A 12,316-nucleotide genomic window follows, 5' to 3' on the forward strand; every position below is an offset into this window, starting at 1 on the left:
GAATGCGGCAGTGTTGCGCGTGTGGCGAGCGAAGATCTCGCTCGAGACCGAGACGAAGTTACGGGACGCGGAGCCGCTGGATCGTCAACTCGCAAGGTTCCAACCAACATGAGTACGCAGGACGAATGGTCGTCTTTCAAGCTTGTGGATAAGCATTTGACGTCAATCGCACCAGAGGCAACATTTGATGCCGCGTCCGACGAAATCAAAGAAGACATTCTGCGACTGATTGTGCAATACCTCCAAAACGAAGGGTACACGAGTGCGTCGGCAACTATCCTGGACGAAGCGAATGTCAAGTTGATGGAAAAGCATCAAGAGAGAGAGATGGTGCGAAAGATCAGCAAAAGCATCAAGGAAGGTGACTGGGACTTGGTCGCGAAAATGATTCACAAAAATTCCAACTTGCGCAAGGTTAAGTTTCATACGCAGCAAGGCCTAGGCTTTCTCTACGCAGTGTGCAAGGAAGAGTACTTGGAGCTCATCGACCGACAAGAGTACCAAAAGGCATTCACGTACTTGACGACGCACTTGAAACCGATGGAGAAGATCAGTGGGCGGCAAGAGTTTAAAGACCTGTGTTACTTGTTGACGTGCAAGTCTATCACAGAGGTGGAGTCGTTCCGGGATTGGGAAGGTGCATTGCGTGCTTCGATAATCCCTTCTCCGATTGAAAGTTGTGGGCCTAGGCGTTGTCAAATCGCGTGAAAAGTTGGCCGAGCAACTCAAGGCGACGTTTGAACTGGATGCAGTACCCACGGAGCATATCAACATTCCAGACAACCGATTAGTGAATCTACTTCATCAAAGCGTGGCATACCAAATGGAGTTCAGTCGCTATCACCCCAAGACAGTGCCCAAGGTGTCGACGCTCCTGAGAGATTTTGAATGTCAAGTGCTCCCAAACGCTGTCAAGACAACCTTTGTCGGGCATAGTCAGAACGTGAAGGTAAGGATCGTTGTTTTGACCGTAGTGATGGCTCACTCGATCGCAGTGCGTAACCTTTGTGGGCCGAGAGGGCACGTACATTGCGTCGGGTTCGAGTGACAACTTGATCAAGCTGTGGAGTACTGAGCCCCGGCATGGAAAGACCGTGAACACAGTACATTTTTGCGTTGCAGCGTTCAAAGTCCCTAAGTGAACCCGCAGGTGTCGTGGGACTTCCACGGCCATTCGTCTCGAATTTGGTACTTGAGCGCCAACAACGCTGGGGATCAACTATACTCTGCATCGGGGGACGGCACAGTCAAGATCTGGAATATCAAGAACGCGATCTCGTATTTTGGCGAAGTCGACGGCAACCCGAGCCCGGGCGCCAACCCCCAGAGCACATCAGACTGCATTTCGACCATGACGGGGCATGCCGGCGACGTGTACACGGTAATATTGCCCGGGCCGCGTCCACCTCATGTTTGTTTTGGCGCAGGTGAACATTCATCCAAACGAAACACACCTGGTAACGGGTGGCTATGATCAAACGGTGCGGCTGTTCGACATCCAGACGGGCGCAGTCGTCAAGGTATGCGTAATTTCAACTATGCGGGCACTTCACGTGCGATGACAGACTTTCCTTGGCCACAATGCTTCCGTGTGCGACGCGCAGTTTAATCGGCATGCGAATCTGGTCGTGAGTGGCTCCAAGGACGGAACGGTATATGATCCAGCGTCCTCAAAAAGGATTCAATGGTGTTGTAGGTTCGTTTCTGGGACATTTTGAGTGGCCTTTGCGTCCACACTGTGCGCCAGACGTTGGGCGAAGTTACGTCGGTGTCGCTTTCGTCGAATGGTTTATTCCTCTTGACTGGGTCGCGAAACAACAGCAACAGGCTGTGGGACATGCGTATGTTGACGCACCCTCGGTCAACCCTGCAGTCGTCGTCGAAAGATCTGAAAGCCCCAGCGCAGGCGCCGCCACTTTCGATGGAACAACGGCCGTTGCAACGGTTCAAAGGCCATCAAAACACCGCCAAGAACGTTGTCCGTGCGTCGTTTGGCCCGCGCGAAGCATTTGTCCTTGGGTACTCTCGTTCTCCATTGCAACGACATCTCATGGTTGGCTTAGGGGGTCTGAAGACGGCGCTGTGTATGTGTGGGACGTGGCCACAGGCAAATTGCTAGAGAAATTGTTAGGCCACAGCGGTGTCACATACAGCGCCAAGGTTAGTATACGGCACATGAAAAGGTCACGGCTGAACGAATTTTGTAGTGGCAAGAAAAGCAGGCGTTGATGGCATCTTGTTCTCATGATGGCACAGTCAAGACGTGGTGGTGGCATGAGCAGCAAGTGGCTCACGCTCTGGGCAAAAAGAAATAGAATAGGAGGGTTTATCGGCGGGAAGGACTCGATCGACGGTGGCCCACTTAGTGAGACGAGCTGACATGGTCAAGGCTATCCATTGCCACGCGTTCTTAACGGGCTTTAACCAACAGTCGCTTGGCTGCATCTGTCGAGCGCCAGAAAACGCTGGCACACCGACCGCTTGCCTCAGCAAGGAGGCATCGCCTTGGCATTCCACAACCAAGGCTAGTACCTCCAGTAGTAGTAGAAAAAGTAATACTATTCTGTGGAGTGCATTTTATCCGGATATGTACGCTTGGTGAAATGAGCGACGCAGAAGATGGAGGCAGCTCGTCGTCGTTCGACAGTGACCATGACGGCGACTTTGGGGAGGAATCGATGGAAGAAACGGATCAACAAAATCGAGTAATGCAAGCCGTTTGCAAGAGCTGTGAGAATCCCAATGACTACAACCTCCACCTCGCTGCTATTACCGAGTTGTCGTCCAGTCCAGTGTTCGCGTCGCAGCTCGAGCAACAGTTTGAACGATTTCACAAAGCATTTCCGCTTTCTCTGGAGTTGTGGTTGCAATACATTGAGTTGAGGCCAGAGAAACTGGTCGAGTCGTTCGATGACTACCTCCTGCCAGCATTGTACTACAAGTACGTGGAAGACGTGGAAGACGACCCGCAAGGGGAAGAACGATGGTCAGTCGTTCTTCGTGCTCTGGGATCGCACTGGAGTGAGTGCGAGAACGTCTATCAATTGTATCGGGATTTCTTGAAGAACTCGATTTCCGACCCGACGACGTTGAATGCCCGACTACGAGCGAGCTATCAGGGGCAACTGGCGAGCCCGTACTTTGAAGGAAGTGACCGCGTGTTGTCCGAGTATCGCGCATGGAGCCAATATCAAGAAAAGCCAACCGATTTCACCAACGAACAAGACTCTATCCAACGACGCCTCCATGCCGCAAGTTCTCTTCTCGCCAAGATGCAAAGGTTTGAACGTGACTTGGACAGGGTGAATACTGCTGATACCAGTGCGTTGCAAGCTCTGTGGTTCGAGTACGTCGGCTTTGTCATTTCTCGAGTGACTACGTTGGGATGTGGCATTGTGATCTCGGTGCTTGAACGCAGCGTGGCTGCTGTGTGCATGAGCGCCGACTTGTGGAGCCGGTACTTGGCCTTTCTCCGGGACAAAAGAATGAGTACGCTTGCGGTGGCGAAGCGAGCCGTTCGAAACGTTCCATTTGCTCCAGCGCCGTGGGTGGCGCTGTTTGTCGCGATGGAATGCGAAGGCGCATCGGGGGACGATATTTCCATCGTCGGGAACGATCTGTGTCAACGACAGCCATGTCCGCTGCAGCAGGATGCACTGCTGGACGTGCTGCTTGCTTACTGCGATGCCGTTCGACGACGAACCGCCTCGAAGGCATTGCGTCAAGTTGCATTCACGTCGTGCAAAGTACGACCATACCCTGGCAGCATCATGGAGGATGTCATGTGTTGTGGTAGGCGGCTGTTGGGAATTGGACCATGGGACGATGCTGCCTGCTGATGTACGAGTCCAAGTGCACCTTCGACGTCCTCAAAACAGGTTTACACCCAAAGTGGATTGAAATCTGGGACGAGATCTTGACCCATCGAGGCCACGAGTGGACCTGCTGGCAAACGTGCATCGCGGAATGTGTTCGCATGGGCGGAAGCGTCGCGGAAGTCCGATCGTATTATTCGCGTGGTGTGACGGAAGTGAAAGACTACCCAGTAGCGTTGGCCGAAGCGTGGGTCTTATTTGAACGTGAAATGAGCGAACACGTCCGGTTTTGGGTCGAGGCAAAGGGGATTTACGACAAACTCGTCCAACAATACCATGCGTCGGTGTATGTACCTGCCCATGCACCGGAAGAAGCAACGAAACCAAGCAAAAAGCGGCTGGCAGACGGTCCGGCGGTCGGTGATTTTCCCAAAGGAAGGCAAGACGCCGCAACGAAAGCAGCCAGGCAAGTCGAGTACAAGAAACAGCGACTGTTGGACGACTCGAACCACATGACCGTATTCCTCTGCGAACTGAACAAGGCTGTTACAAAGGAAGACTTGCTCGAGTTGTTTGCCCCTGTACGTGCCGCTCGAAGCGTGTGCTAACGAACTCAGATATCTCTAGTGCGGCAACGTAGTAGATGTGCGCATGCTCCTTCGCAATCGAGAAAGCCAGGCATCGAGGGGCATGGCGTACGTGGAGTTTGACACCGAGGTACCAACTGCGCTCTCAGAATGGATGACTGTGATGTGTATCGACTAGACTGCGGTTGAAAAGGCGCTTAAACTCGACAAATCTCCCTTTCACGGGCACCCCTTGAATGTCAAATTGTCGAAACCAACTGCCCCCGCTCCAAAGTACGTTGCGCCACTGCTGGGACGACTCGAACCGCTCTACATAGGCAACCAGTCGTGAAAGATGGGGTATGGAAGACGACAAGCTCGACCATTTACGTGACGGGATTTGGGGACAACTCGACGGAAGATTCGCTCAAGACTGCTTTCTCCAAGGTTGTGGACAGATCTTTGCATGCTCTACCTAACCAGTGTGTGGTCAGTTTGGTCTAGTGCATGCTGTTATGATTTTGGGTCGAAAGCAAAAGAAGAACGTGTATGCCCTCGTCGAGTTTGCACCGACGGTAACGAGTCCATTTCGGTGGGCATTCGCTAAGGTTTTCGCAGGAAAATGTCGACAACATCCTGACGGCAGTTGAAGGCAACGGTCCTGTCGATGGAGCAAGTGTCCAAGTCAAGCGTGCGCGCTTCAGCGTTGAGGAAATGCAAGCGCAGCAGGCCAGAACAAAAGCGACCCAAAAGCCGCATGTTGCACAACCACAACGAGAACCAAGCACCCATTTGAAGGCAGAGAAAGACAAGAAACCAGTCGAAAAAATCAAGGACGTCGAGGCCCACGAACACGGCCAAAAACCCAGGTAGGCAACATGCATCGAAGGATGCATGAAGAGTGAGCGGTAAACATGTTGCCAGAATCGCGCTATCCCTGGTGCCGCGAAGCCTCAAGAGCTCGAAAGACGCCGGAAAAAGGCCGTCCAAGATGATTGCGAACGATGCGTCGAAGGTGAAAGAGACGGCGGGGGTCGACACACTGAATCCAGCGACGACCTCGATGAAGTCGAACGCCGACTTCCGCAAACTGTACTCGTCCAACTAACAAACGACCTGATTCAATGCAACTAGTTCGTTAACGGATGAGCTTGCAAGAATTGAAGGGTTTCTTCGTGGCTTGGCATGGTCGCGCCGTCCTTTTGCACGCAGAGCGCACTGCTCGCGGCTGCGTATCGCAGGCACTCGGCGAGTGTGGCCTTCTGCGACAACTTGGCAGCAAACGCCCCGCGAAAGCAGTCACCCGCTCCAGTGGTGTCATGTACGTTAACGTCGAACGCAGGCTGGCAATGTACACCACCTTCCCTGTCGATCAATACAGATCCGGCACTTCCGCGGGTCACCAACACCGAAGACGCCCCCCGTTGCTGCAACTGTCGCGCAGCGTCCAGCACTTCGTCGAGGGTGTCAAGGGACTTGGTAGACCCCACACATCGGCGCAGTTCTGTCTCGTTGGGGCAAACAAAGTCGACATGGCGGAGGAAATCGTCGTCCACTTCACGATCTTCGCCACCCAAATCCCACATCACAGTGGTTCCGACCGCCTTGGCCTCCTCTGCGATCAAACGGTTCACATAGGCTGGTATTTCGCATTGCAGGAGCACGATAGATGCGCATTTCACGCTTTGCTTCATTTGGGGGGTCAATTCGGTCGGCCACACTGCATTTGCACCCGGTAATATCACAATCGAGTTGTCGCCCGTGGGAACCAACAAAATGATCGCTTGCCCAGACACCACTTGTGTATGAACTTTGCTGGATTCGTCAATCGTGACTCCAGCTTCGGCAAGGTATTCTTGCATGAGGTTGGCGTGATCGTATCCAAACTGGCACAACAAACGAGTTGTTACGTTGGATCGGCTGGTCGCAACGGCTTGATTCGCTCCCTTTCCGCCAACTAAACACCGTGATCCTGTAGCTGCCAGCGTCTCGCCAAGGAGGGGGATTCGAGCAACGTCGAGGAAGATGTCGGCATTGATGGAGCCAACGACTAATACAATCGGCGACGCCATTGCGCTCGACTGCGACAGGGATGTGTATCTCTCGAGGATGCCTACTAATAGTAGCATTGGATTCCTCCTACTAGTACCATGGCATGCCTACTAATAGTAGTGTAGTACTGTGTAATACATATCTATACACAAAATTGTTACTAATAGTACTCTACTAGAGGATGTGCGACAGGTACGGATAAGCTAACCGGTCATGTTTCTCCCTATTCTCGGCAGTAGATTTCGAAGTGAGCCCAATGATGAAACCAACGGCCCTCCTCCTAGCGCTTGCAGCCCTCGTCTCGTCGTCCGAGGTCATCGTCAAGTTCAGCGACTCGAACCTGGTGAAGGGGTCGCAAGACACGTTGATTGAAGCGAGCACGATGTCGCTGGCTCGCCTCGCGGTCGAGTCGCTCGCCCTCCCTCAGGCGGTCGTCAGTCACACGGACGAATTTTCGGTAGTCGCCGACTTGTTTGCGCACACAAACGCGTTCGGTTTTGTTGTGCTTGAAAACGCTGCAAAAGACTTGAACGTGGAAAGCGGTAACTATGCGTTCGAAAAATCGGTCACCTTGCAAGATGCGACTCTGAGCCAATTGCCGCAACTTATCAACGCGATGGCGGAAGGCCTGAAGCAAAAGAACGCCGAGAACGTCGTTTCATGCTTTGGGGAATTCTGCTCCTCAACGAGTGAGTCGCTTCTCACTCCCGTTGCTGCGTCCAAGGAAGACGGGATCTGGAGTACGCTTGACATGCTGGAACATAAAAACGCCGCCGACAAGAAGTTTGTCCAAGAATTGGCGCACCTCCATGGCATCGTGGAAAACCTCCAAGCCCATCCTCGTGATGCTCAAACCAAGGGCATTTTTGTGGCCTCGGTGGCTGGCTTGTCTGAACTGGACACCGGAAAACAAGCATCCGCACAAGCCGCTGTTGAAAAGTCGGTCGCAGCTTTTCAATCCGCATTGAAGACGGCATATGGCCCCGTGGGCTTTCAAGTTTTTAAGCTTTCTGGGTCTGTTCAAGTGGACCCGAAGGACTTGACCGCGTTTGTCCGTCAACTCTCTCAACTTGACGTTTCCCTTGCTGCGAACACAACGAATGGCACCCTGCCAAACCCGCTGACCGTTGAAAGTATTGCAGAGTACCAAGTGATCTTGTGGACGTCAGTTCTACTTGTCGTCGTCGCTTTCGTTGCCGTCTCGATGATGGGATCGATTGATGCCAGTCGCGACAACCTGCTCTACGCCAAGTTCCTTACCGACCCCAACGGCCGCAAGAACGATTAAGTCCATGACAACCGCTTCGCCGCATGCCCTCGTAGCTTGGCTAAGCGAAAAAGTATATTCATGTCGTTGAGCTGTGTGCGTGCTGACGGTGCTGGACAATGACCAAGGTGTCGTTGGTATTGTCGTCGTCGGTGAGGGACGTTCGGAATGAGATGCGTCGAAGTCAATAGTAGTACTACACCTCCCTCTATAGAAATTCAAAGGATTCATGATAGTATTACTATGCAATTGCACACAGATTGTAGGAACGTGATGATTCGGATATCGGAAGCTGCAGTGATCGACCACGAGCAACGCATAGCCAAGGAACGACAGTCTGGCGAAAGCATTGACGTCGGCGCCGGATGAAGTTTGGGAAGCAATTGGAGCTCACTGCAAACGTGCAGTGGCGCCAGTACTATGTGCAGTACAAGAAGCTGAAGCGCCTCATCAAGCGCGTCGCGTTTGAGGTCGAACGGGGCCAGCGAAAGCAGGAAAAGGTCGAGAAAATGTTCAAGACGCAAGGCATTGCGGACTTGCCACGCCCGCCAAACGTTGCTTCGTATTCTTCTACTGAATCGTTGTCGCTCACGACCAGTGGGATGAGCAAGGCGAGAGTTGGCCAAGGGGAAGCAAACGAGTCGACGCCGCTGCTGTCCCCTCAGACGGACTTGAACCTTGCCAACATTGAGGATGCCAAGCGCGAGTTTTGGGAAATGACCAACGCCAACATTGCCGAGGCCAACGCGTTTTACCGCAGCAAAGTGACGCACCTGGCCAAGATTGTGAAGGACTTTGAGAGCATGCTGCGCGACGAAGACAAGGCGACCCATGGCCACGTCAGCTCCAAGCCACGCACGACGTCCCACGAAGTGGACCGAGGGTTTGCCGGAATCCAAGATTGCTACGACACGCTAATCGACTTGAAGCAGTTTGTCAACTTGAACCACACGGGGTTCCGAAAGATCGTGAAAAAGTTCGACAAAACAACGGGCGCTAGCACGCTTGACACGTTCATCAAGCAACTGAATCACGAGGACTTTTACTCTTCGAATGACATCGACGCCCTCTTGGATCGTCTCTTTGCCATGACGTCCAAGTACGCCGACCTTGGTCGCTGCTGAGTGGCCGCACTCACGTCGCGAGTAGGGACAAACTTGAAGCGGGCAACTTGGAACAGCGCATGAAGCGCCAGCAAGGGAACCAAGACTCCCTTCTCCGAAAGGTACATGCTTCAGCTACTTGCATTGGGATCGATTCATGTGTGGATCACTAGGTGAAACTCATGCCGTTTTGCATTTCGTGCGTGATATTCGTGCTCTTGCTGGCCGTGCCTATTCCCGGTCGTACGTGCTGCGCAGATGGCTTGAAGGGCCACGCGTCACTCGTCTGCTTGTAGAAAAGGAAGTGCAACAGCGGTGCTTGGCTATGCTCGTCTTCATCACGTCGTTGTGGGTGTCGGAAGCCCTGCCTTACTTTGCCACGTCGTTGCTCGTGCCCGTTCTCGTGGTGTTTTTGCGCATCTTGAACGACAAGCAGCACCCAGCGAATCTGTTGGATGCCAGTACGGACGGCCATTCTGCCGTCGCGGGTTCCAACACATTTTGAATCGTTCTAGAGGGCGCTGCCAAGGAGGTCACGTCGCTGATGGTGAACCACACAACCATCTTGATCATGGGAGGGTACGATGTGCGAGTACGTGGTCCATGGTGACGGGCCGCACGCAGGTTTTCGATTTCGGCGGCGTTGTCCAAGTGCCAAATTGAGTTGTACATCGCGGCTTTTTTGCAACGCCGATTCAAAAAGAGCCCGCGGCTGTTTTTACTCGCGATCATGCTCATGGGCCTCTTCCTCTCGATGTGGATCAACAACCACACCGCCCCGGTGCTCTGCGTTTCGGTACGTCGACGACCGTGGTGAACGACTTGGACAGCTCACGACGACCAGGTGCTTCTTCCGATCATCCGAGATTTCCCGCAGCACAGCTCGTACGTCAAGACATTGCTCATTGGCCTTGCCTTTGCGTGCAACTTGGGTGGCATGATGACTCCCATTGCGTCCTTGCAGGTGACCACGACGTTGATTGCTGAGATCTCACAAGGCTGTAGAACACACTGGCGCAATCGTATCTTGAAAAGGCGGGATATGTCGTCTCGTTTGGGCAGTGGATGATGATAGCTGTGCCATTTTGCGTCCTCTCAACCATCTTGGTCCGATGCATGCAACACGCCACGGTGATTCTGAAGTGTTTTGATAGTGCTGGTTCTTCCTCCTCTGGGCGTTCAACCCGGCGGACGTCAAGTACATTCCCCAAATCGTGTACGATCAAAAGCAACGAGTGAACCAAGTCCACGTCGCTGTGGTGTTGCTCACTGTGTCGACCATCGTGCTTTGGGCGCTGTTTACGTTCATCGCGCCAACTGTGGGGGACATGTCGATCATCTCGCTCATCCTGATGGTGCTCGGAACACGCGTGTGCATATCGTGTTTTGACGTGGTTGTGTGTAGGTCACCCTGTTTGGGACTGGCATCCTGAGTCAGTTTGACTTCAACTCGTTTTCGTGGCACATCTTGTTTCTCATCGGCGGCGGCAGTGTCTTGGGCGAGGTACGAGGTGCGGTGCGTTCTATGTTGAATCGTCGGCGTAGGCTGTTCAACGATCTGGCCTGCTGGAGACGTTGAGTCATTCGCTGATCCAAGCACTTCCCAGCGGAAGCGTGTGGCTCACGACGCTGTTGCTGTGCATGTTGGTTCTTGGACTCACAACGTTCATTTCGCACACGGTGGCGTCGTTGATTCTGCTGCCCATCATTGTACAACTCAGCATCGAAGTTGGACAACCTCATATCCCTGTGATCAGTTGCGCTCTCGCCATATCTGCAGGTAAGACGATGGGCCGACTTCCCCTTGTGTGATGTTGAGCTGTGTAGCCATGGGTTTGCCCTTCGCATCGTTTCCGAACATCAACTCTTTGCTGGTGTTGGACGATCATGGCGAGCCCTACCTGGAAGTCCAGGACTTCTTGAAAGTCGGCCTCGTTTTTTCGCTCTTTACAGTGGCTCTCATCGTGTCACTGGGGTACTGGCTCATCCTTTTCGTCCTTGGAGCGAGCATTGTACCCGTCTAATCCAGTGGATTTGATCGCACACACACCATGATAAGTCTCCGGGCATGAGCTGTGGAATGCAATGTTGTCGCTGCGTGGGAGAATTACTTGGACAGTAATGTGCTCTCTGTACATCGTGTGTTGTGTGTGGATATATGTGTGACGAGGCATATGAGACCCCACTGACGATAAACCTCCACAGATTTATATAAGACGCCAAAGAACAGAATTCTCTAAACCCAAAGGTTATAATATTGCACAGTATTGCTGAAGTAAACACTCCTACGGATGTTGAACCTAGGCGATTGTATTGATACAGAGAATTATTGTGAGAGCAAGTCAAAATTGAAAGATAAACAGGGCTCACACGACACTTCGAAGGACAGACATTATTTAGCTCACTGTTCAATTTGCCTCGTCAAAATTATCCGGATAATTATCCGTACGACCTGTTTGTACGCCATCAACCTCTCTGCCTCAAGATCAAGGGCTTTGCCAACGTCGTGCCCCATGGGGAGCAGCGTCAAAAGGACTGCGCGCAGTAGTCACGGGACCGCCTCGGCCTCGCCCACTAATTTGCTGCACCGGATGCGGTGATGACATCGTACCTACTTTCTGGGCTACTTTTCTATTATTTGCTGAAACGCTTCAATTAATTCACCAATCACAGATAACAACAATGAGGATGCTGGAACCTGGACGGTCCAGATGGCTACAACTACGGCTGGGCCGACCGATGGGGCGACAAGAACAATATTCCAAGCGCCAGAATGGAGGTGGCTGGGTCATGGTCTGGAGTGGTTTCAGCAGCAAGGGCAAGGCTGAGTTGGCGAATCTGGATGGCAGACAAGATGTGAAAGCCTATATTGACACCATCTCGAACTTCATGTTGCCCTTTGCCTACTCCAAGCACCGCAACGATTACAAGTTCCAACATGGCAATGCTTCTTCGATCCACAAGGCTCCCATGGTTTTGGACTGGGTCAAACAACCGTAAGTGACAGTTGACGATATCAATTGGCTGTTGTATCTCCCGCCTTATCGCTAGTCGGAAGCTCTTTGTCCGGAGGTTGATTCCAATCGTAAAGTGACTTGAATTCATACAACTTGGCTGGCCTTAAGTCACCAGTGAAAGACTCTCGTTCTAACCACCCGCCTGACCCGCATACTCGACTGTACTCGATGCGCCTACTAGCCGCCCTAGACTCTTCGCTAATGCGAACCAACCCTTCGCGATGATCACAGAGGACTACGACATTGAACTCTCCCCCTTTAGAAAGTCTATTCCTCCCACTGCAACGAAACTCCAAAAGCCTCATTATTTCTTGCTTGCCCGCCTTCTCCCAGTTCGCGTGGGCCCGACATCTCATCACGACCGGCACGTCCGCCTACAACTAGTCGACCGGCACCCAGAAGGCTTCGAACCGTCCAGACCGATCCAGTGGACCAGAATCTGGTACTCCCCATCCACTTTCCGCAGGCCGTCCAACTTGGCCACATGGAACCCTTG

At 52.7% G+C, this 12,316-nt stretch overlaps 5 protein-coding genes across 7 annotated transcripts; 4 read left to right on the top strand and 1 right to left on the bottom strand.

The window, feature by feature from the left end:
- The first annotated feature begins 13 nt into the window (after positions 1-13).
- On the top strand, positions 14-2,536 carry H310_07963. 2 transcript variants are annotated; one of them, XM_008873497.1, is made up of 9 exons: positions 14-637; positions 690-949; positions 996-1,103; positions 1,151-1,381; positions 1,428-1,520; positions 1,566-1,652; positions 1,697-2,019; positions 2,064-2,160; positions 2,208-2,536. In XM_008873497.1, the coding sequence occupies exons 1-9, from the start codon at positions 109-111 to the stop codon at positions 2,313-2,315; spliced, it is 1,836 nt and encodes a 611-aa protein (XP_008871719.1). In that variant the 5' UTR covers positions 14-108; the 3' UTR covers positions 2,316-2,536. The 2 variants fall into 2 exon arrangements, with proteins under 2 accessions (XP_008871719.1, XP_008871720.1); XM_008873498.1 differs by having other exon boundaries at positions 2,064-2,536.
- Positions 2,537-2,592: 56 nt separating this feature from the next.
- H310_07964 (hypothetical protein) lies at positions 2,593-6,489 on the top strand. Its single transcript, XM_008873499.1, has 8 exons — positions 2,593-3,746; positions 3,797-4,396; positions 4,443-4,532; positions 4,581-4,675; positions 4,720-4,828; positions 4,876-4,956; positions 5,000-5,250; positions 5,306-6,489. Exons 1-8 carry the CDS (start codon positions 2,604-2,606, stop codon positions 5,487-5,489), a joined length of 2,553 nt encoding a protein of 850 aa, XP_008871721.1. The 5' UTR covers positions 2,593-2,603; the 3' UTR covers positions 5,490-6,489.
- Positions 5,409-6,488, bottom strand: H310_07965 (ribokinase). Its single transcript, XM_008873500.1, has one exon. The coding sequence runs from the start codon at positions 6,451-6,453 to the stop codon at positions 5,512-5,514; it is 942 nt and encodes a 313-aa protein (XP_008871722.1). The 5' UTR covers positions 6,454-6,488; the 3' UTR covers positions 5,409-5,511.
- Positions 6,490-6,674: 185 nt separating the features above from the next.
- Positions 6,675-7,925, top strand: H310_07966 (hypothetical protein). The gene has a single exon (XM_008873501.1). It carries the CDS (start codon positions 6,690-6,692, stop codon positions 7,719-7,721), a length of 1,032 nt encoding a protein of 343 aa, XP_008871723.1. The 5' UTR covers positions 6,675-6,689; the 3' UTR covers positions 7,722-7,925.
- Positions 7,926-7,986: 61 nt separating this feature from the next.
- H310_07967 lies at positions 7,987-10,949 on the top strand. 2 transcript variants are annotated; one of them, XM_008873502.1, is made up of 12 exons: positions 7,987-8,799; positions 8,850-8,925; positions 8,977-9,046; positions 9,100-9,264; positions 9,319-9,382; positions 9,428-9,599; positions 9,648-9,767; positions 9,809-9,910; positions 9,958-10,158; positions 10,209-10,307; positions 10,349-10,583; positions 10,631-10,949. In XM_008873502.1, the coding sequence occupies exons 1-12, from the start codon at positions 8,066-8,068 to the stop codon at positions 10,825-10,827; spliced, it is 2,235 nt and encodes a 744-aa protein (XP_008871724.1). In that variant the 5' UTR covers positions 7,987-8,065; the 3' UTR covers positions 10,828-10,949. The 2 variants fall into 2 exon arrangements, with proteins under 2 accessions (XP_008871724.1, XP_008871725.1); XM_008873503.1 differs by having other exon boundaries at positions 9,958-10,307.
- Positions 10,950-12,316: the final 1,367 nt, after the last annotated feature.

This window comes from Aphanomyces invadans (assembly GCF_000520115.1).
Source record: "Aphanomyces invadans strain NJM9701 unplaced genomic scaffold supercont1.15, whole genome shotgun sequence".
Classification (NCBI taxonomy): Eukaryota; Oomycota; class Saprolegniomycetes; order Saprolegniales; family Verrucalvaceae; genus Aphanomyces; species Aphanomyces invadans.